Source organism: Sceloporus undulatus, chromosome 8 (genome assembly GCF_019175285.1).
Source record: "Sceloporus undulatus isolate JIND9_A2432 ecotype Alabama chromosome 8, SceUnd_v1.1, whole genome shotgun sequence".
NCBI classification, from domain to species: Eukaryota; Metazoa; Chordata; class Lepidosauria; order Squamata; family Phrynosomatidae; genus Sceloporus; species Sceloporus undulatus.
Genome location: NC_056529.1, coordinates 31,197,943 through 31,219,498, shown reverse-complemented (window position 1 = coordinate 31,219,498; position 21,556 = coordinate 31,197,943). Strand labels below are relative to the sequence as shown.

The 21,556-nt window shown below is 42.1% G+C and overlaps 2 protein-coding genes across 5 annotated transcripts in view; both read left to right on the top strand.

Annotated features, from left to right (window-relative positions):
• The window catches only part of WDR90 (WD repeat domain 90), a 135,613-nt gene extending 117,718 nt beyond the window's left edge, over nucleotides 1-17,895 (top strand). For all 4 annotated transcript variants that reach the window (XM_042480818.1, XM_042480820.1, XM_042480819.1 and 1 more), the window contains exons 18-43: nucleotides 173-289; nucleotides 887-1,116; nucleotides 1,593-1,732; nucleotides 1,915-2,045; nucleotides 2,327-2,457; nucleotides 3,224-3,385; nucleotides 4,095-4,223; nucleotides 4,594-4,727; nucleotides 4,854-4,891; nucleotides 5,301-5,435; nucleotides 6,817-7,002; nucleotides 7,459-7,559; nucleotides 8,040-8,142; nucleotides 8,617-8,738; nucleotides 9,773-9,932; nucleotides 10,716-10,906; nucleotides 11,230-11,398; nucleotides 11,800-11,911; nucleotides 12,295-12,466; nucleotides 12,605-12,727; nucleotides 13,125-13,305; nucleotides 13,909-14,039; nucleotides 14,973-15,116; nucleotides 15,898-16,017; nucleotides 16,245-16,329; nucleotides 16,507-17,895. In XM_042480818.1, the coding sequence (XP_042336752.1) occupies nucleotides 173-289; nucleotides 887-1,116; nucleotides 1,593-1,732; nucleotides 1,915-2,045; nucleotides 2,327-2,457; nucleotides 3,224-3,385; nucleotides 4,095-4,223; nucleotides 4,594-4,727; nucleotides 4,854-4,891; nucleotides 5,301-5,435; nucleotides 6,817-7,002; nucleotides 7,459-7,559; nucleotides 8,040-8,142; nucleotides 8,617-8,738; nucleotides 9,773-9,932; nucleotides 10,716-10,906; nucleotides 11,230-11,398; nucleotides 11,800-11,911; nucleotides 12,295-12,466; nucleotides 12,605-12,727; nucleotides 13,125-13,305; nucleotides 13,909-14,039; nucleotides 14,973-15,116; nucleotides 15,898-16,017; nucleotides 16,245-16,329; nucleotides 16,507-16,664 (3,605 nt within the window). In that variant the 3' untranslated portion in view covers nucleotides 16,665-17,895. The remainder of the gene's footprint in view (nucleotides 1-172; nucleotides 290-886; nucleotides 1,117-1,592; nucleotides 1,733-1,914; nucleotides 2,046-2,326; nucleotides 2,458-3,223; nucleotides 3,386-4,094; nucleotides 4,224-4,593; nucleotides 4,728-4,853; nucleotides 4,892-5,300; nucleotides 5,436-6,816; nucleotides 7,003-7,458; nucleotides 7,560-8,039; nucleotides 8,143-8,616; nucleotides 8,739-9,772; nucleotides 9,933-10,715; nucleotides 10,907-11,229; nucleotides 11,399-11,799; nucleotides 11,912-12,294; nucleotides 12,467-12,604; nucleotides 12,728-13,124; nucleotides 13,306-13,908; nucleotides 14,040-14,972; nucleotides 15,117-15,897; nucleotides 16,018-16,244; nucleotides 16,330-16,506) is intronic.
• A 2,375-nt stretch (nucleotides 17,896-20,270) lies between these two features.
• Nucleotides 20,271-21,556, top strand: part of VPS35L (VPS35 endosomal protein sorting factor like) — a 37,123-nt gene continuing 35,837 nt past the window's right edge. The window contains exon 1 of the mRNA XM_042480858.1: nucleotides 20,271-20,372. Within this exon, the coding sequence (XP_042336792.1) occupies nucleotides 20,356-20,372 (17 nt within the window). The 5' untranslated portion in view covers nucleotides 20,271-20,355. The remainder of the gene's footprint in view (nucleotides 20,373-21,556) is intronic.

The following is a 21,556-nucleotide window of genomic DNA, read 5'->3' as shown; positions in this document are numbered from 1 at the left end:
AAAACAAATTATTATTATTATTATTATTAGTTGGTGTGGCTGTGTGGGCAAGCTCCAGATCTTCTCATGCAGATAGAACTGACAGAGGTGCTGCCAATCTCCTGTGGGTTTGAAGTTTTTCTCTTGACGTTCTTGCATATTTTCAGAAAATACTGGATCTTTGTTCTTTCAGGTCCTGGGATTGCACTAAACAGCATATGCCTCTCTACAAGTTTCTGTGCCACAGCCTCTGAAGATGGCTACCTGCGGCTGTGGCCACTGGACTTCTCTGAAGTCTTCTTGGAAGCAGGTATGTACAGCTTAATGTCCATACTCCCACAATGAGGTATACTGTATGTTTAATTTGGGCTTCCTGATACAAGTTGCATATAGAAAAGGCAAGCTGGGTTGTCATCTTCATACCTCTGTGAGGCATGTGCGCTCAGCAGCCATGACAGAAATTCAGTATCTTCTTTATGGTTTTCGTTATACTGTTGTTTAAATTTATTTGTATCATTTTCAAATACATGTTTTAAATTGATTTCAATCTCATTAATAGTTTACTTCTGTTTCATTGTTGGCCTTTTGTATGTTTTAACTCTATTGTATTCATTTTAATTTGTAAACTGTCTTGTGTCCCAGTATTGAGAAGGAGGCAAGGTATAAGTAAAATTGTTAATCATCATCACCAGCACCATCTTATTTTGTGTTCATTTTGGGTCTCTTTTGTTATCTCATGATAGTCTAGGCCAGAGATAAAGAATGTGTGGTTTCACACCACACTTCACTATTGTGTTTGGTGGGTAACCCAGATAGGAATTGTTCTTCCACACTTCCACAGGAAGGCAACACTTCCCACTCCAGTCAAGACTTGTACATAAAAAGATCCACATTTGTCTTTCTCCAGAGCATGACTACCCAGTGTCTTCCGTTCGAATCAGCCCAGATAATATGAAGGTGTTGTGCACAACCGCCACTGGGAATGTGGGCTGCTTGGATATCCAGTCTAAGGACTACTGCACCATTATGCGCTCCCACATGGATTCTGTCTTGGCGTTCTCTGTGGAGGGATCCCAGCTATTGACTGTGTCTCAAGATAACACCATTCGCATCTGGAATCTTGAATCTATGCAGCAGGTAATATTAAAAACTCCTTATTAGTAATGTTGGCAAGGTATTCAGAGCTGTGAATTAATATTTTATACCTGGGAGCCCCAGATGTTGTTGAGCTTGAATTTTCATTACCTGTTGCTGGCATGGCCAGTGTTAAGTGATAATGGGAATATTTGTCAGCATCTCAAGAGCCATTTCAGTATGAAGACAGTAATAGACTTTGTCCTTTGCATTCTTTACTACATGCCCCTAAGTTTTATTCTCAACTTATTCATGAGTCATATCCAAATCCATAATTTTGGCCCCAAAATGAGCCCTTGACTTGTATGTGAGGTCAAGTTATAGTGGAGTATGTACGGTATTTCCCTCTGTTGAGTTCAAGTGCTACAGAACTTAATTGCTTGTGTGGATGGTGTGTGAGTGAGACTTCTTCATTGCTTGATTCTGCCAGTCTCTTTCTTACCTTGTGTCTAACCAGGATACTACTCTTTTAACTACAGCTGTATGAATTCACCGCCTCTGATGAGACACCCTGTGCTGTGGCTTTTCATCCCTCGCAACACATCTTTGTTTGCGGTTTTGATACTGGCGTGGTGAGAATCATCAGCCTGGCTGCCTCAAAATTACTTGAAGAACACAAGTATGTTTTCATGTACTTTCAGTGTTACATACTGGATGTGTTCTGTGTTTAAATTTAAAGTGATAGAAATTGATGATGGTTTCCTGAAATGATATTTCTTCATGAAAAAAAGTGCGTGAAATGAAAGAGGTTCCCCTGTAGCGTAGTACAAAAAGAATCATATTCAGTATCTCATTTTTCAGACAGCATCGTGGTTCAATCACCGGTCTGACCTTCTCTCCAGATGGCAATTTCATGTACAGTTCCTGCAGTCGTGGAACCTTGGCTCTTTATAACTGTGCTATCCAGAAAAGTCACATTGTTAGAGTTCTGAGTAAGTGTTGAGCTTTTGATTTAATCCTCTTATATTCAGAGTGCTCTTGATTCATTCCCATGTCTAGTGTTCTAATGTAAGAAAAGATTTATGGGATGATGGTAATCTATGTAGGTGAATGGTTTGGGGCCAAGTACTATCTGGCTACGGCTTTAGCATGACTGTGTATTTTTCATGAAATAAATTGTTGCGTGAACTCTTGTTACAGGATGATTTTTGTGACTTAGTTATTTGCAGGATGCCTTGATTGTTCTTCCCTTGTTTTGTTTCATTGCTTCCAGCTAATGTGGTGTCTCAAGAGGCTGACTATGGTCCTGATGCATTGTCTGTCAGTTGCGATGGACGTCTCTTGGCCTTTGTGGGACCTTCCCAATACATTGTGACTCTCATGGATGCCCATACCCTAGATGAGGTAATTGTCAGTTGCTTACCTCTGATCATTCTGTCCAAATTCTTGAAGGGAAAGACATTTATCATAATTACAGTGGAGGAGAATCTGGAAGAGAATCTGGAATGAATTTCCTGCTCTGTGGGAATTGTGGCAGTCTCACCTGAAACCACTGCCTTATACACTCCCTTCCCCATGCCATAGCAAATGCAAGCATACTCCTCACAGGGTGCTACTGCCGCAAGGATATCTTCAAGATCTGGCTGTCATTTTTAACAGCACTTGAGAGCAAGCATGGTGTAGTGGTTTGAGTTTTGAACTAGGACTCCAGGAGGCCAAGGTTCAAATCCCCACTGACCCATGGAAACCCACTGGATGACTTTGGGCGAATCACCCTCTTTTAGCCTCAGAGGAAGGCAATGGTGAACCTCCTCTGAATAAATCTGGTCAAAAAAGCCCTACGATGGAGTTGCCATTAATTGGAATTTACTTGAATGTGTGTAACAAAAATAAGTTCAGATAGGCATTTTGTCAGAGATTCGTTCATTTTCTGCTTGTAGGAAGATGCTTTAAAAAAACGTAGGAGAGCATTGAAAAAGTGTGCCTCTTGCAATCTGAAGTGGTACAAGTCCATCCTTCTACTTCATTCTGCTATGTGTGTAGTTCAGGTTTCTGACTGTCCTCTCCTTGAATATTTCTTATCCTTTTAGGTCTTTTAATACAGAAATGTTTCCATCATGTAGATGAGACTGGATAGTTTTAACTGTCCTACTTTTTCTCCTCCTGACAGCTACTGAGAATAGATGTCAGCATATTGGATTTGGACAGCACTGTCTTGGATGTGGCTGTGAGACTCTGCTTTGCTCCTTTTCCTCTTGGCCATCTTTTGGTGACGACATCCTCCCAAAAGGTTCTTGTGCTCGATGCCAAGACTGGCCGCTTGATCAGAGTGGTAAGGGAACTCCAGTATCATTTCTTTGTGTCTAAAATGGGACTTTCTCGTGGTTGTCAGGCTCTTTCGTTCCACTGACATTTTGTGCTGAAAAATCCCAAGTCCTATATAGTTCTCACATTTTTAAATAAATGTTCATTACCAGTGTTATTTGTACCCCTTGCGGGAAAATAATATGTGAATGGTCACCAAGGGAGGTGGGCTGATGCTTCAGTTGAGAAAATCACCCAATTATAGTTTGTTGTGGGTTTTTTGGGCTATGTAGCCATGTTCTAGAAGAGTTTATTCCTGACGTTTTGCCAGCTTCTGTGGCTGGCATCTTCAACAGATGCTGGCAAAACGTCAGAAATAAACTCTTCTAGAACATGGCCACATTGCCCGAGAAACCCACAAAAAACTATGGATGCCGGCCATGAAAGCCTTCAACTTCACCCAATATCTACAGAATGTTCTCCCAGATCATATCTAAATCCCATCCACGCCAGCATCTTGTCTCCTGGTGCAGATGTTTTCAGGAAGCTCACCAGCAGGGCTTGGAGGCAGCAGGTCTCGCATGCTATGTACTTTCAAGAAATTGGTATTTGTTGATGTGAAACCTCTGAACCTAGTAGTTCAGTTTCACAATTAGTGTTAAAACTCCTTGGTAGACCAATTCTCTGGTCCTTGTGGTCTCTTCCAACTCTACAATTTTATGATTCTATGACTGCAGGTCTCCCAAGTACACAAACAGTCTTGTTCTTCGTTGGCATTGAGCCCAGATGCCCGGTATCTCCTAACAGCTGGCGATAGAGTTATCAAGGTGTGGGATTATGGGATGAGATTTGACATCAACTCTCAGGTAATGTACCCAGCAGGAAAACCAGTCCTATCTTAGACTTCTCCCCTGTTGCCCCCATTATCCAGTAGTATATTTTAGTATATTTTGGGGGAGCGGTAGGTCTAGGGTTTGATTTTTTAACTCTATTGTAATCTGATGTATTTTATTGTTGTAATCTGCCCCGGTTCTTCGTGATTGGGCGGGCTATAAATAAATCTTTATTATTATTATTATTAATACCAATACTGTATGTACTTTTAATTTCTTTAAGATTTCATGTAGTGTCCTTTGCATATTGCCTCTGTGTGTCATTAGCAGTTTAATTCCAGTGTGTGGGGATGAAGTACTAAAGGAGAAAGCCATGGTTTTTACACTTCTTTTCCCCCCCTAGGTTTTTATTGGCCATTCTGAACCAATACGTCAGGTGAGGTTCACTCCTGACCAAACGCAAGTCATCAGTGTTGGAGATGCCATCTTTCTGTGGGATTTCCTAGGTGTGTTTGTAGAGGAGTCCTCCAAGGATGAGTAAGAATCTAATTTTTTTCGTTGAAGCTATTTGTTTTGGGAATACTTATCAGTCAGCGGCTGTATATTTATGCTGTGTGTTTTCATTTCTTCCTGATTTTAACTCTATGCCTGTTGCCATTCCAGAATCCTTTCCTCCGAGTCCTTGAATTCTCCCACAATTGGTAAGCTTTGCATTGTTGTAAAGTTATGTTATCATTGAAGAGCATTATTCAGAGCATAATGATTTTTCAGAATAACCCTAACAAAGTCAGAACAGCTGGCACCTATATCCATTATGGAGGGATGTTGCTTGTTCATTATTTTTATGCCTGATGCTTATCTCAAAGTATTCCTACCATGAAAAGGTAGCTTAGGTAGTTATCCCGAGCCCAGTTTTATTCTTACAACAGTCCTGCGAGGTGGTTTAGACTGAGAATGGGAGTAACTGGCCCAAGGCTACAGAATCTGTTGGGTGGCTGAATGGTGATTTAAACCTGAGTTTCCTCAATCCTAGTCTAATGTTCTAATCCCTAAATCATACTGGTGTCATACTCTCTTTATAACCCCTTTCTTTCTTTCTTTCTTTCTTAGAACCTGATCTGGAAAACGTGCAAGATTTGACATCCAAAGCCAATGACACCCCGCGCCAGCTGGTCCCTCTGCCTACTGTTGTGTCTCCACCGTGCCTGGAACTCAGTTCTCTCCAACGAATGGCAGAAGATGAGGGTGAGTGAAGGGACCTTGCAGTTGTTGGCAAGGAATAAAGCTCCTTTGGCGGCTCTTTTAAACCACAACAAACGAGCAGCAGGCTTACACTTAGACAGACTGAACAAAAGGGGAACAACAAGAGATCTGTGTAATAACTAGACTATTTCTATTCACAAAATATATATATCAAGGTACATAATTACAAGAGACATCAATGATAGCCAATATATATCTGAAGAGTGGAGTGGTAACAGTCCATATGAACAATGTTGCTGATTTTAGCAGTGAAAGTGGTTCTACTGCTGCAACATAATATTAAAGTCCAAAATCTAAAAAGCAATAATAATGGATGATGCTTGGAGCAAATGAACTTGAAGTTGGAACTGATAATATTGGCTGGTAGCAGGGTCCTTATAGGTTGAATTCAGATGGGACGGCTACCTCCGGAGTCCTGTGTGGCCGTTTCGACTCACCAAAGTCTTCATCAGCATATTAATTTCATAACCGGATTAATATAGTACATTGTGTGTTCCATACTTCTAAATGCACAAGGTTGACAATCAAAGATACATTAATTACCATCAGTAACATAATACACAATAAAATATAATATAATTGACAAACAAAATAGAATCATTATATCTTACCCACACCATTAAACAGCTTGGCTTGACTGATAAGAAGAATGCTGGTATATATTGGCTATCATTGATGTCTCTTGTAATTATGTACCTTGATATATATATTTTGTGAATAGAAATAGTCTAGTTATTACACAGATCTCTTGTTGTTCCCCTTTTGTTCAGGCTCTTTTAAACCTCCAAAGTCACTCTGATGCCCCTTCATTTCTCTTCCAAGCTTAACCAAAATGTAGCCGACCTGCCATTTCTCAATTCCCAGTTTGTTTTGGATGAGAATTACAAGACACAGTGAAAAGGTGCCCATAGTGTTTTTCAGAGCAACGTTCTGAAACTAAACTGGAAAGATGAAGCGATGTGGTACCTTGAGATTTTGGCCAGGCCTCTTTTATCAGATAGGACTTTCAGAGGGCTCATATGTGAATTTGGTTAACTTTGTCCTAATCGTGGGATTTCCAGTGTTCAGCTATATTTATAGCAAAAACTCTGAAGAGAAGGTAATATTACTGTGTGAAAGGGCAGAGAATTTTCTCATCACAACATCCCATACTATCTTGGACCTTGGAGGGATACAATACCCAAATCAGTTTTTTGCACTTGCCTGCCTTGCTCTAAGGAATTTTCTCTTAGATTTGGGATTTATAAACAAGGTTGGTATTGAACTGCTTCAGTTCCATTGCTGCTCTAAGCTATATAAGCAAATGTATAACAATGACAAATTGTCCTCTCCCAGTCATTGTCCTTCATTTCCACTCTTTCAGATCCGTTTTCTGAATCCGAAGAAGAGAAAGGAACAAACCAAAAAGGCAGTGGTGGAGATGTTGTTAATAGAGATGAAATCCACTCAGACCTAGGCTTGAAGGAAACAGTTTGTAGCAAAGAGCCACTGGCTCTGAAGCCAGAAGTTGTTCAGCCTTGCTTACGACCAAATAAACAGGCAGCAAACGGTAGGTTGAAATGCATTATTTGTTTGATTGTTTTGTAAAGTTTGCACTATTTAGGATGGGATATGCAATGTTATGCTATTGGTGAGTGTGAATGATTCAGTCTGGGAAAGCCAGCATGTCAGTATAGTCAGTAGTAGACAATTGGACTAGGATTCTGGGGACCAGAGTTCGAATCCCCATTCAGCTATGGAAGCCCACTGGGTGACCTTGGGCAGTCACACTCTCTCACCCTCGGAGCACAGATGTGGCAAACCACCTCTCAATAAATCTGGCTAAGAAAACCCTATCCTAGGGTTGACATAACCTAGAGTTGACTTAAAGGCACATAGCAACAACAGCATCAACAATGCAAAGGAATCTTATTGCATCTTTGAGACTTAATGGCGCTAAAGAAGTTGTCCTTGTGGTGAGGGATTATGGGAGGCATTGCTGAATGTTTATTTTTCTTTATGCTAGAATGCAGAAAGGAAGGCAAAGGATCTGAGGCTCAAAGCAATATCCGCCCAGACTGCTACCGGCATTTTTCTCCTCGCTTCAAAACATCTTCACCCCCTAAGGTAAGAACTGCCTTGAGCATGTGTAAAGGTAATGCATAGGGGAGAAAGTGAGACATAGTTCTTGTGTCACCATATGGCTGTATACAGGTGAGTCAGTTATACAACATCTGTGCATTGCACTCTGCTTGAGTATGGCTGGGAAGCAAGATTGGAGGGACACTCTGGCTCCCATCAGCCCCAGCTATTTTAGCCAAGGCAGTTCAAATACATCTGAAAAGCTATAGTTGCCTATCTTTGTCTATATACATACATAAAGGCTAGTCCCAAGGTGGCATTTCACCATCTATATATGCAGAAAGACTTAATGAAATAGTTCCTGTGAAAAATAACAAGAGTTGTAAGTTAATTTGCAAGTCAGGTTTTCGTATACAAGGCTGGTTTTTCATATGGAAAAAAAGTTTCTTCTGGTGTTGTGAGAAAAAGGTGTCTGGAATCTCTTCTCGCTTTATTCTGAAGCTATGTGTTGTTTTTTCCTCTTAGACATTCTCCTCTCCTCTAACTGGTAGTGAAGATCTGAAACTAAAAACTGTCATTGGATACAATGGAAATGGCCGGGGAAATATGGTCTGGAATCCAGATACAGGTATTGCTTGTGTTTGTGTATTAAAATTCCAGATTTTGTATCTCCTCATTTGGACAATCAGACTGGCTGTCATCTTTCTCCAAAATATTCTACGTAACTGTATAAACTATTGAAATGGCATAGCGCATTACAGATTATGGTATATGGTTACGATTTAAGCACCTTTGACTGGAAATAAGCTTCATTGGAATCACCATCTTAGAGTCTGACTTGATGCTATCAACAAAGTAGCCAGGCTCTGACAATGTAAAGTGGCCTCACTTGACTAATCTTTTCTAATGGATGGAGAAGGTAGGAAGCAAGGGAAATTAGCTGAGTGAATAATAGGATGGAAGAGACTAGTTATCTGTGCCAACTTGCATATGATGTCCAGATAGGCTTCTGTCTTACCACAGACTGAATGTTGTGATTTATGTGGTCTACATCTTTCACACATACACTTCCATAGCCTAAGTGTTGTCTTCTCACTCCCAGGTTTCTTTGCCTACAGCTGTGGCTGTGCACTCATTGTGGAAGACCTGCACTCTGGCTCCCAACAGCATTGGCTTGGTCACCCTGAAGAGATATCGACATTAGCAGTTAGCCATGATGCCCAGGTATGTGCTTTCCTTGCTCTCCTGTCAAAAGTTGCAGTCCAACCCATTGCTTCTTCTAATTGAAAAGGTTCTCCTGGAGGTAGGAACAGCATCACTGAACAGCCAGTTGGTTATGGACCTTTCCATCTCCTTTTGTCTTTGCCTATGCAACAGCAGAATGAAAGGCAGAAATGCTTGGCAAGCATTTCACTGTGACTCAGGCTGTGTTACGCTTTGTTCTGCCAACCAGTTATTCTCGGTTCAGGAAAGGAGTCACTCACTGGCAGGTGAATGCTACCCAAATGAATATGCAGAGAGGCAGAGGAAGTTGAACTATTACTTTCTGAGTCATTTGTTGTCGTCTGCAGAGTTAGATAAAGAGACACAGAATGGCATTCTGTTAGTGACTTCATTGCATGCAAGTCCTTTTTAGAATATAGATTTCTGCTCTTTGAAGAGCATGCAGTCTTAATAGACAATGAAGAGCTAGGGAAAGATTACCACTTTTAGGAGAAGAGTAATTTTAGTTTAATAGAGGTGCTCTGGAACACCAGAAATCCTTACAAATATATGTCTAGCATAGTTTGAACAAGTTTACTTGTTTTTTTTTAGTGTGCAAAGTGTTCAGCATCGCACAGTAATTCTTACAATAATCTGTAAATAGGCTGCTAGTTTTTAACTTGCATAATCTGACTTTTAAAGCCGGCAAGAAGATATAATCTTATTTCAAACTGCCAGGCAGATGAATGAGCTGAGATTTTCCCCGAGGACTTTCTACTTTACAGCTCTTAAGTATGACATTACATCTTCTCTTCAAGGAATGTTTGTGTTTTACTGTGTGTAAGCTTTAATGTTACTTCTGTCAGGTTCGCAGTATACTCTGCTAAGACTCTAAGGCTTTGTAGAGGTTGAAATCAGTGCATTTTTCTTCTTCGTCTGGGTTTTATTTTCTCTGTGTATTCCAGTCATAAGTGTTGAAATAATGTTTATGAAATAGGGACTTGCTCTGATTTAATGACTGAGTCTCAAACAGTGATAGTGATGTATATTTTCAGGTCCTTGCTTCCGCCTCTGGTCAACGCTGTGGACACTCACGCTGTCAGATTCGCATCTGGAATGTACTGGACAAGGCCTGTCAAAGAGTTCTGTTCCATCATGAGACTCAAGTGCAAGCCATGGCATACTCTCGAGATGACCGTCTCCTTGCCACGCTTGGTGGGTATAACCAGTAGCCACAAATGGGGTGTTCATTTTACTTGTTAGCTACACTTCCCATCTTTCCTCCAGTGAGCTCAAGGCAGCAGACATCTCTTGTCTTCTTCACTTCGTTCTCACAACCATCTTGCAAAGTAGGTCAGTAGGCCATTTTCTACCCAGGGAACTTCATGGCTCAAACCAGGATCTCTCAAATCACACACTGCATCACACTGGCTTTGGAAGTTTTGCACTTGTTGAAATGGCCAGAAGGAAGAAATCCCCAAGCACATTTGCAGATATACTGGAACAGCACACTACAAACAGCCACAATTGCTGTGCCAACCTGTTGTAAGACAAATATATCTCACTGAGTTCCACTTGCATTTAAATTAAGATGAAGTCTCTGAATATTTGTAAAACCTATTAGGGCTCAGGTTACAGAATTGGGACCTCTTGGGACTGCTGTTATTCTACCTATTAACAGCCCCACATGGGTGCTTTTGATGACCAAGGAATGGACATTCTTTAGAAGAGAGTGTTTAGGACTTTCCCAATACTTTTGTCTACAGTGTCACAGATCCTCTTTAGGAGTAAGAAGGGAGGGATTATAACTCTTGGTTAAGACAGAACAGAAGAAGCAGAGACTCCCAACATGAGTTTTCTTTGCCTGGAGCACATTCACCTGCACTCAGTATGCGTGCATTAGTGTATTTTTTATTGTAATTGCTTTGGGCTTGAGTTTTAAAAATGGACATACCATATCATTAAATTTGTTATTTATTTTAACATACTGGAATGCAGGGGACTACGTCGATAGGGTCTTTGCCCTGTGGAATGCCCACACTTATGACCTGATGTCATCCACCCGCTTCTCTGAGCCGGTCCATGAAGTGGCCTTTAGCCCGCAGTCTGTGGGACACCTGGCCTGCGTAGGAAAAGGAATGGTGACTTTCTGGCTAACGGAGCAACAGGGAACTGACATCAGCCTAAAGGTATTTCTCTTCAGTGTCATATCTTGCAGCAGTCTTTCCCAATGGCCATGCTAGTTGTGGGCCATGGGAATTGTAGTGCAACATTTTGGAAAGGAGCCAGGTTAGGGAAGGCTATCTTGCAATATTTGAGATACAGGAGAGTTGTACAGCCAGTGGACCAAGATGTCTGGAGGACATCAGGATGGGAAAGGCTGGTTGGAAGTATTTGAAATATTGCCGCGCAAAAATGTCAGAACCTCAGTATTTCAGCCTTATGGAAGAGAATGGGCCTCTGACACAAATTGTACCTGTTAAATCCTAGCCGAGGTAACTTTCTTTTCCAGGTTCACAAAATTCCTGTCCCCGATGCAGTTGGCCCAGTGGAGCTTACATCCCTGTGCTATAGCGCTGGCTCTCTTCTGTACACGGGGACAAGTACGGGACAGATCTGTGCCTGGGACACAGAGACCAATCGTTGCTTCATGACTTGGGAGGCTGTCGAGGGGGAGATTGGTGAGTCTTTGCACAGTGATGTTGTTCAAGAGGTTTTCGAAGCATCTCTGTTGGATGCACAGAGGTTAGAATAGGTTGCAGTTGGCTTTGAGGTATAATTTGGTCTTCATGTCCTTTCCAGAAAAGGCCACATATGCCTCACTAGTGTAGTTTTTTTTGAAGATGGCTGCTGTACAGTCTAGATTATTTGCCACATTGTGGAAACTTCGGCAGCAAAGGCTTAGAAAGAGCCCTGCCTCAGTCGAGTGGGCATGCCATCAGTGTCCCTTGTGGGCACAGGGCTTCATCTGCTACAAAAACATTGCCAGTGGGATACTCTATAATTCTCTGGATTATTATCATGAAGAAATATATTAATTGGAACAAATCAATTAATTGGAACAAATCCGTTACCTCTGTAGGTATACTCCGGTGTCATAATAACAGGCTAGTGAGTGGCAGCAACACCAAGAAAATCCAACTTTGGTCAGTGGCAGCAGTTCAGGAGCTGAGAGTAAAAGGTTCCAGTGCCAGGTAATGCCTTTTCTAACTCAGTTTGCTTGTTCTAGAGACAGAGTGTCTAAGAGCCACTTAAAGAGCATATAACTTCTTATGAGAAAATACACATAGTATTCATGTTTTAAAAACCAGTCTAATTACCTTAAGGGATTGATTCCCTGCTCAGCCAAGGAAACCTATTGGGTGACTTTGGGTGAGTCACCCTCTGCCCCAGAAAACTCCATGATAAGTTCGCCTTATGCTCACCATAAGTTGTAAATGACTTGAAGGCACACAACAATAACAGCAACAAACTCTCACCTTCACCCAAGGCCCCAAAGATACTTTCCAGTGTAAGATTCAGCCCTCAACCATCTCTGATTAGTATTTTTTCCTGCCTCATCTGGTCTTCTCTGTAGCTCAAGCTCTGTTCTCTTGGAGCAAGAAATGGTCCTGGATGGAACTATAGTTAGTGCCACATTTGACAACTGCATGGATATGGGAATTGTTGGCACTACTGCGGGCACATTGTGGTACATCAACTGGGCAGAAAATACCAGCATCCGACTGATCAGTGGGCACAAGAACAAGGTATCAAAAATGCTATCCAAGTAGTAAAAAAACCCCATATTTCTGAAGCTGGAGTGGGAGGTGAGAGTTGGGAGCCCCACAGGAGAACTCCCCATCTCTGCAAAATTGACTTCTTTCAACCTGTTTGTGTTGCCACAGGTGAATGAGGTGACTTTCAGCCCCTCGGAGTCTCACTTTGCCACATGTGGGGAGGATGGCAGCGTGAGGGTTTGGTCCCTGGCCAGCATGGAGTTGGTGGTACAGTTTCAAGTGCTCAATCAGGTAATTATTCAAAAATGTTGGCAATCCTGCCTAGTCCATTGATTGTCTGGAAAGAGCAAGAGCTGATCGGGTTGAATATTTGTAATATTTCTACTGTTGGCATCCAAAAAGTCCCCTAGAAGCTGCTTTCAGTTGTATACTCCATTCAATAAAATCCTTTTATTGAAGAAAGACCTCCTCCTCATTGTTCCCAAGTCCTTGCCCTGTCTGGTCTTTGTACCCATCATCCCTGCTCATTGGAGGGGACCCTCTCCCACCCAAAAGCTTGTCTCGAATCATCCGTAAGTTAACACATGTTAGATACTTTCTTGAAATCAAGTCAGCCCATGACCAAAGGCAGAGAATTGGCATCAGTGTTGCTTCTCTGCTCTTCATTTCTGCTGCTTGGTTGTTTCAGAGTTGCCTGTGCCTGGCCTGGAGTCCAATGCCCATCTCTGTCAGTGGGGCAGAAAGCGAGCATATCGTGGCAGGGTATAGTGATGGCACCATTCGTGTGTTCAGCATTTCCCGAACAGAGATGGAATTGAAAATGCATCCCCACTCAGTTGCTGTAACAGCGCTTGGATACTCTGCAGATGGTAGGACCTCTAAGTCATTTGCCAGCTGTTAATACAAAGTCCATTTCATTGGCAAATATTCTTGACTTCTTTTTTTGCCTTTCAGCAGATGCCCATCTCCCCAATTATTTTCTCTGGTCCTGTTGCCCACTTTCATATAATGGTCCTGCAAATTCTTGCATTAAAGTATGGGCACATTTAGATAAGTTGGGGGGGGATTAAAAGCACCCCCAACATGGTTTAGTGGTTTGAATATTGGATTAGGACTCTGGGAGACCCAAGTTTAAATCCCTGATCAGTCATGGAAACCAAGTGGATGACCCTGTTGCACTCTTTCAGTCTCAGAGGACGGCAATGGCAAGCCTCTGAAGAAATCTTGCCAGGAAACTCCACAATAGGTTTTCCCTAAGTAAGAATTGACTTGAAGGCACAGATGAACAACAAAAGCCAACAGAACCCACAAAAAAGGGGAGATCATTTCAAGCTGCTGAAGAATGATGTTTATTAATTTAAAAGTGTGATGCACTTTGCACTGTAGAATATTTTATGGTCCTCATCCTGTATAAAAAAGACAGTACATGAATACATATAAACATCATTACATTGTTAATTGTGCTTTTCCAGGGGAAATTATCTTGTCTGGAGGCAAAGACGGGCTGATGGCTGTTAGTAGCCCACGGACGGGCATGACTATTCGTGTCCTGACTGACCACCGATCCGCACCCATCCAAGTTATCCAGTGCACAAGGAAACAGGTAAGTCGGATTCTAAATTGGTCCCCGATACACAATGGGGTTCGGTTCCAAGAATTCCGTGAATATCAAAAACACTAAATGCTCAAGTGCCTTTATATATAGCAGTGTTGTAAAATGGTGTCCCTTATATAAAATGGCAAAATCAGGGTTTACTTTTTGGACATTTTTGGACTGACTGTATGAGGCATTAGAATAGCTTTTGCTCAGTTGAAGATTGCCAGATGAATGGTGCTCTGTTTATTTGTATTGAATTTCACATTTTAAAATGCCTTTACTATCTTGATACAAAAGCAATGTATGTGTATTTAAATACACACACACACGAAGGATATCTTATGATGAGCCCCATATTGTAAGTTCTATTACTCAGCCATTCTCAAGTGCAAAGTTCCAATACTTTGCATATAGCTTTTGAAATACTCTTTCTCCTTGCACTTGGCTTGTGCTTTTCTGGAATAATGGTTATTATTGTAGATCAGTTTCATAGCACAGCTCTCCAGGTGAGGCAAAAGATGGAGAACAAGATGTGTTTCTTTGTCTTGTCGGGGGATAGTCTCATTGAGGTTCTTACCATGTATTATGCCAAGCACCAAGAGTCCATGCTTCTCTGTGAACGTTTTACCTTGTGAGTCCTTGTGCACAAAGGCAGTCAGTGGAGTAAATAAATACACCATTTCCACTGCCATTATCCGACTCTTCACTGAAATGCTCTTTAGCATTTTGCCACATCAAAGCAATTATGCGCTTCTCAAATGTTTTTTTTTACCTATTTCGAGATAAGGCAACTAGTTCTCAAAACAAAACTCAAACTGAGGTCTTCTTGCTACATTTCTTACCTATTAATAATACTGTGTTGGGTTATGTGGTGTGTCAATGTTTTATGGAAGCAAATATGAAAAAAGCAATTTTTCATGTTGGTATCCTGGTCCCTAGCACACTGAACTTGGGGTTGAAGGCGGTGATCTCTGGTTAGCTGCAAGCGCTGATCGACGGGTCAGTGTTTGGGTCTCAGACTGGATGAAGGACAGATGTGAGCTCATTGACTGGCTGAGCTTCCCAGCTCCCACAGGTCCAGAGGTAAGACTGTCTTGCTGGGAGAAGCAGCCTAGGTTAAGCCTTTTCTTAGTCTTTGCCTGATGAATATTTGATTAGATCCAGGCTGTAGTTCAAGAGATTTAGCAAACTAAGGTAGTGACATACACACACAGAGAGAGAACTAGTAGCAGAATTCTGAGAACAAGGGTTATAATTTAGTCTAAGATGGAAATATTCCTAGTCTTTCATGTTCTAATTATTATTTTTATGCAGATGAGCTTGTTCACAATAGCTTATTTTCTATTAGGCCAAGCTGAATAGTTCCTGGATGGGATTACCCAGGTTTTGAAAGATGGTTTCCCTCCTCAGTGGCAGAAATAATTAGTCAGATTTAATAGATGTTATGCCAGTCTGCCCAGTTTCAGAATTCGTAGTCTTGGAATCGAAGATGAGGGATCTCCATATATTCATTCATTCATTCATTCATTCATTCATTTATATGCTGTCTTTCTCCCAGTGTGGGACCCAAGGCAATTCCCAAAAGAATTGGTTAAAGACCAACAATACAATTTTAAGAGCAATTAAAGTCATCACATTTAAAACCGTGTAAAAGCATTACAATTAAAAATAAAGTACACACACCACTAGAAGCGATTACATATTAAAAGCCTGTTTAAACAAAAAGGTCTTTGTCTGCTGGTTAGAAGAGCCAGGGAAGAAAGTCCTCACCCAACATGCCTGTGATGGTGGTGGGACTGAGATAAAGCAAATGTGACTTGTTACTCTTTACTTATTATTATTATTGTTTTCATTTTGTCTCCAGGTCCCCAGCCCATTGCCTCCTAGCCTGGCAGCATTTTGCCCTTGGGACAAAAGCACTGTTGCCTACGTTGGCTTTGGTTTGCAGAAGGAGATCCTCTTCTATAGCTTGCAGCAGAAACAGGTACATAATAGCTTAGTGAACCTGAGATCCCGTGTTTTCCACTAGCAGGCATGCTGGATCTGAAAACTGAGAATCTGTAGGTTTTGGAGGCTCAGGAATGGACTTCTTGGGTGTCCCAGTGTTGTATCTGTCTAAGCCTTGGTTCCAATTGAGTAATTGCCACAGAGCTAAAACAGAAGCTGGATATGATGTGACTGCTGCTGGGTGCTTTTCCTTATGATGTATAGGTCATTGAGAAGATTCCTTTGCCTTACTTTGCCACGTCGCTGAGCTTGTCTCCTGCTGCCTGTGCCATAGCTGTTGGCTTCAATGGTGAGTATCAGGAAGTCCCAAATGGACAGCTGTATATGTATGGGGTCTTTAGCAAAGAGGGTGAGGCTCTGAAAACCTTGTGAAAAGGCAGCTTGGCATGTGGAGCATTCAAGGCGACACTAGATCCCTTCTAATAGAAGTATACTTCCTTAACCTGTAGTTTTGTTTGTCCTGCAGAGCGTATGCTGAGATTGATAGACCTCAAGGCAAAGAGAGAGCAAGACTACAAGGGGCACGATGATGCCGTTTGCCTCTGCCGGTTTACCCCGTCTGGGAAATGCCTCTTCTCCATGTCTTACAATGAGATCCTGGTGTGGGAAGTCCAGAGCAGATGAACGGAAAGGGCAAACTGTAACGTGGCTGTTCGACAGAATGATGCAACACAAAGGTTACCTAACACTACTGATACCTTGGCATCCCATGCCCTTGCTGTTTCCCAGGATCAACTTGGGTTGCAGAGGCACCCATCTTAGAACAGTTAGCAAAACCCCAGCAAAACTGTTTAATTTATTTGGATACCAGTTGAAGAGGGAGTGATCTTTGCCATGATAGTCAGAAACAGCTGAGGTTCAGAGCAGACTCTTCTCCTCTTTTAGGCTTCCCAAGTCATTTAGTTGACACACACTTTCTTGTCCTGTGGGCGATGAAAGTCTCCATCATTCCCTGTGCGCTTCCCGACTCCCCGGATTGTCTCATATTTCATTTCAACACCATCACTGGCTTGATGGACGTTCCTTGAATCTGAGATTGAGAAACTCTTTGGAGCAGAAGGCATTATTACCTGACTTCATGGGCAAGGAGTAGCTCATATTCTTGATCCCTGTTGCAGCTGCTGGAACACAGATAGTGCATATAGGATTCCTTTGCCACACTTGAGGTGGGCAGGGAATGTTGTCAGCCTCTTTTTCTAAATGGGCAGCAGACCAATTGGTAACTATGCCCCTTTGGCATACCTCTGTCCTGTCTGCATTGTAAGATGAGCGGTTGCCATGCTGTTGATATTGCCTATGGAAATATCCCAGTCCCACTGGAGAAGGGCACAGTTCAGACTGGTAAGGTATATCCTCTCCTGAAATATCGTTTCCAAACTGAAGACAAGAACAAGCTGTTACTCTTGTTCTCTTTTTATTGTGTATTTGTTGAGTTTTATTCTTCCCTCATCATTAAAAATGTACATATGTGCATAGGATTAATATATATATTTTTAAAAGACCGAGTTCTCCATTTTGATCGTACACTTGTGTCCAAGCTAATTTTTTTTAGTCTTTCCCAAATGGAATAATATTTTAAGGAATATTTCAAGATTCCTGTGTTTTATATTCAGAATTTGCAGGTGTTTATTTTTACAATGCACAAGTGACCCTGCACTAGCTTCCTTTTGCGACAGAGCTAATGAAAGGAAAGCTAGTCATAAAGAAGAAGTAAATCCACAAATATTCCTATTGGGTTAAGTTTGGCCTATAAGAACATCAATGCATTTATCCTGCTAAGTTCTTGTTTGTAATTTGTAAAATAGAAGGAACAGAAATTTGTGTTTCTAATTTGATTCTAAATAAACAAATGTTTGATATATTTAAGCCTCTTGGTAAATTCATGTGCTTTACGTTAGGTTTGGAAATGTTCAAATGTTGCTGTACTGCATGTACCAGCAGTCCTAACCAGCATTGGAAATCAGTTTTTATCCAGGATGGAAGTGTAATGCTTACATTTCTGCTTAACTGAGAGAAAGCTGTCACATTTACCTGAATGTATGTAATATTTTCTTTCTGAAAGCAGCACACCTATTTTCTGTCTTCAAAAGTATGGACAGATAAACAGGGTACAAGTAAATGATCTTTCCATTTCTTCATTTCCTTCATCCAGTAATGCTATTAAGGGGTCATTCCCACTATGATAAGCTCCGAATCCTGATTCAGGGTATAAGCCCCTAGTTCCCACTGGAAATTGATTCTGATCATCATTAGATCGATTCCAGGGGATATAAAGCAGAGCAAATGCAAAAAGCATTTGTACTTAGGTCAAGAGGCTATTGTTAGAACACAATATAGAGAAAGAGAATAATTCCCAACCAGCCAGGCAAGCCTGCAATCTATCTCTTGACGTATTCAACCTGTATGCAGAAAATATACGAAGACCAGGTTTAAACTCAGAAAGAGGAGGAGCGAAGGCAGAAGGAAGAGATATCAACCATCTAAGATATGCAGATGACGCCATACTACTAGCAGAAAACATCACAGACTTGGAACAAGTATTAAGGAAAGTCAAAGAAGAATGTGCAGTGGCAGTCTTATTGCTGAAAATAAAGAAAACAAAAATAATGACCACAGAGGATATATATAAATTCAACCTGGAGAATGAGAAGATTGAAATAAAACTGAATAATGGACAAGAGAAAGAGAGGAAGACCACACACTAGACTTAGCTAAGGCTTGAATTTGCAGGACCTAAGGATCAGTGGAGGATATTGGGTCTTGGAGAAATGTCAAAATACTCAGCTCCCTAAGCCTCTTTTCATAGTAGGGCATGATTTCCAGGCCCTTCTCTGGGCACACTCTGGCTTGTCCGCATCCTTTTTGATTGTGGTGACAAGAACTGGATACAATATTCCAGGTGGGTCTGGCCAAAGCAGAATAGAGGGGCACTATTACTCTGAGTCGAGATTACTATTACAGTTGCTATTACTCTCAGTCAAGACACTATATTCCTATTGATGCAACCTAGAATTGCATTGCCGTTCTTAGCTGCCGCATCACATTGCTGCTGACTCATGCTCAGCCTGTGGTCCACTGTTAAGAGAAATGCTGTCCCCAACGCTTAGCTTTTGGCATGATTCCCTTGTTCTTGACTCCTAGGTTACTTAACAGTTTGACTTCTACCAACCCCTCAACTTTGTTAAAGCAGGACACATCTTAGCCAGATGGTCCAGAAGAATATCATCGTTGATAGAAAGATGCTGCTATGAGGTCCAGCAGATCCAATAGGTGTACAATCCCCCTCTGGCATAGGTCATCTATCAGGTGACAAAAGCTCTATGTCTCCCATAGCCAGGCCTGAAATGGATCTATGTAATCTGTTTCAACCCCATTGCCATTACAACTGGGAGGCCACCACACATTTAACAATAAAGTAGTAACAATGTACAATATTTCAAATCCCATTTAAAGATGACTGCCCTGGCTTGGTTCTAAGGAATCCTGGGAATTGTAGTTTGTTGTGGCACCAGAGCACTCTCTGACAGAGAAAGCCCACTGTCTCACAAAACTACAGTTTCCAGGATTCTCTGGCATTGGGCCAGAGCTGTTAAAGTAGTCTCAAAGTGGACTATTTCTGCTGTGTGTTTTTGGACCTAGATTAAGCTAAAATGTGAGGGAGCCATTCAGCCCTCTAGATAACCACAACTGAGCTTTTTAGCCAGCATAACAACAACACAGTTCCCAGAATTCCCTAGCAGATCTTTTGAGGGAGCTGTTCATGTTTACTTAAAAGCAAACATCACTGAGGTCCCAAACACAGTGCAGAAATTGCTTCAACTGCCCTGGCTTGATTCTAAGGAATCCTGGGAATTGTAGTTTGTTGTGGCACCAGAGCTCTCCCTGACAGAAAGCTAAATGTCTCACAAAAACTACAGTTCCCAGAATTCCCTAGTACTAGAGCCAGGGCAGTTAAGGGGGTCTCAAACTGGATTGTTTGTGCAGTGTGCTTCGGGACCTTATTAGTCAAATATTTCTTTCCCTAGAAGTCTAAAGGGAAAGCTGGAGGAGCCCGCCATGATTGTTGAGGGCAAGGGCCAGGCCTCATAGAATTCTATAATTCTATAAAGAGGCCTGGCCCTTGCCCTCGACAATCATGGCGGCTTCCGCCTCAGCCTGTAACCGAAGCCGCCATGATTGTCGAGGGCAAGGGCCAAGCCTCATAGAATTCTATATAAAGAGTCCTGGCGTTTGCCCTCGACAATCATGGCGGCTTCGGCCTCGACCTGAGGCGGAGAGAGCCCTGACAAGAGAGGAGTCACGTGAACGGGGCAAGATGGCTGCTTTTCCCTGGTAAGGAATTGCGGGGACCTAGATAGATGGATAGGGGAGCCCTGACGAAGGAGGCCGAGGAGGGAGCAGGACGGCCTCCGGGGAGAGAGTCTCCCGCCATTGTTGGCTCGAGTCCTTCCTGAGGGGTGTCTGTATGGCTAATACAACCGGTTTGACCCCGCTTTAAGTGGGGAATCCTGGGAATGGTCGCTTTTTGTGGCGCCAGAGAACTCTCTCTGACAGAGAAGGCTGAATGTCTCACAAACACTACAGCTCCCAGAATTCCCTAGCATTGGCCCAGGGCTGTTAACGCGGTCTCAAAGTGGGTTATTTCTGCAGTGTGTTTTGGATTATACCTGCCATGGCTCAAGGCTAGGGAATTCTGGGAATGGTTGTTCACTGTGGCACCAGAACTCTCTGACACAGAAGGCTAAACCTCTCACCAAACTACAGCTCCCAGAATTCCCTAGTATTGGCCCAGGGCTGTTCAAAGCGGTCTCAAAGTGGATTATTTCTGCAGTATGTATTGTACCTGTATCCGCCAAGCCTCAAGGCTAGGGAATTCTGGGAATGGTCGTTCGTTGTGACCCAGAGCGTTCCCAGAATTCCCTAGCCTTGAGCCTTTTCTCCCCACTTTAAAATCCCAACAACACCACCGCATTTCAGCACAACACAACCAAAAGTCCAGTTTCAATTTACTTCTAGCAGAGGCAGCATTTATTTAAAGGAAAACAAACAAACAAACAAACAAGGCTATGGAAAAAGTATTTAGGAGGACTCAACCAGTGCCTTGAAGACCAAGCGAATAGGTCATCCTTGTTGTCCTTGCTCCCATACATTTCATCAGTCCTCTTTAAGAGCAAAGCATTTGCCTAAGTGGCCGGATCCTTAGGCAAAGAGTGACCATGTTCTTCTGGTGCTGATTATATAACAGAAAGGGAAAGAGGTAGTACAGGAATATCTGACTAAATGAATTCAAGTCTCCAGGGCCAGATGAACTACATCCAAGGGCATTAAAAGAACTGGCGGGAGTAATCTCAGAACTACAGGCAATAATCTTTGATAATCCTGGAGGAGAGGAGATGTCCCAGCAGACTGGAGAAAGTCAAATGTTGTCCCCATCTTCAAAAGCAGAGCGGGGGGGGAAAGAGGACCCAAAAAGCCAGTCAGCCTGACATCAACACCAAGGGAGATTCTAGAGCAAA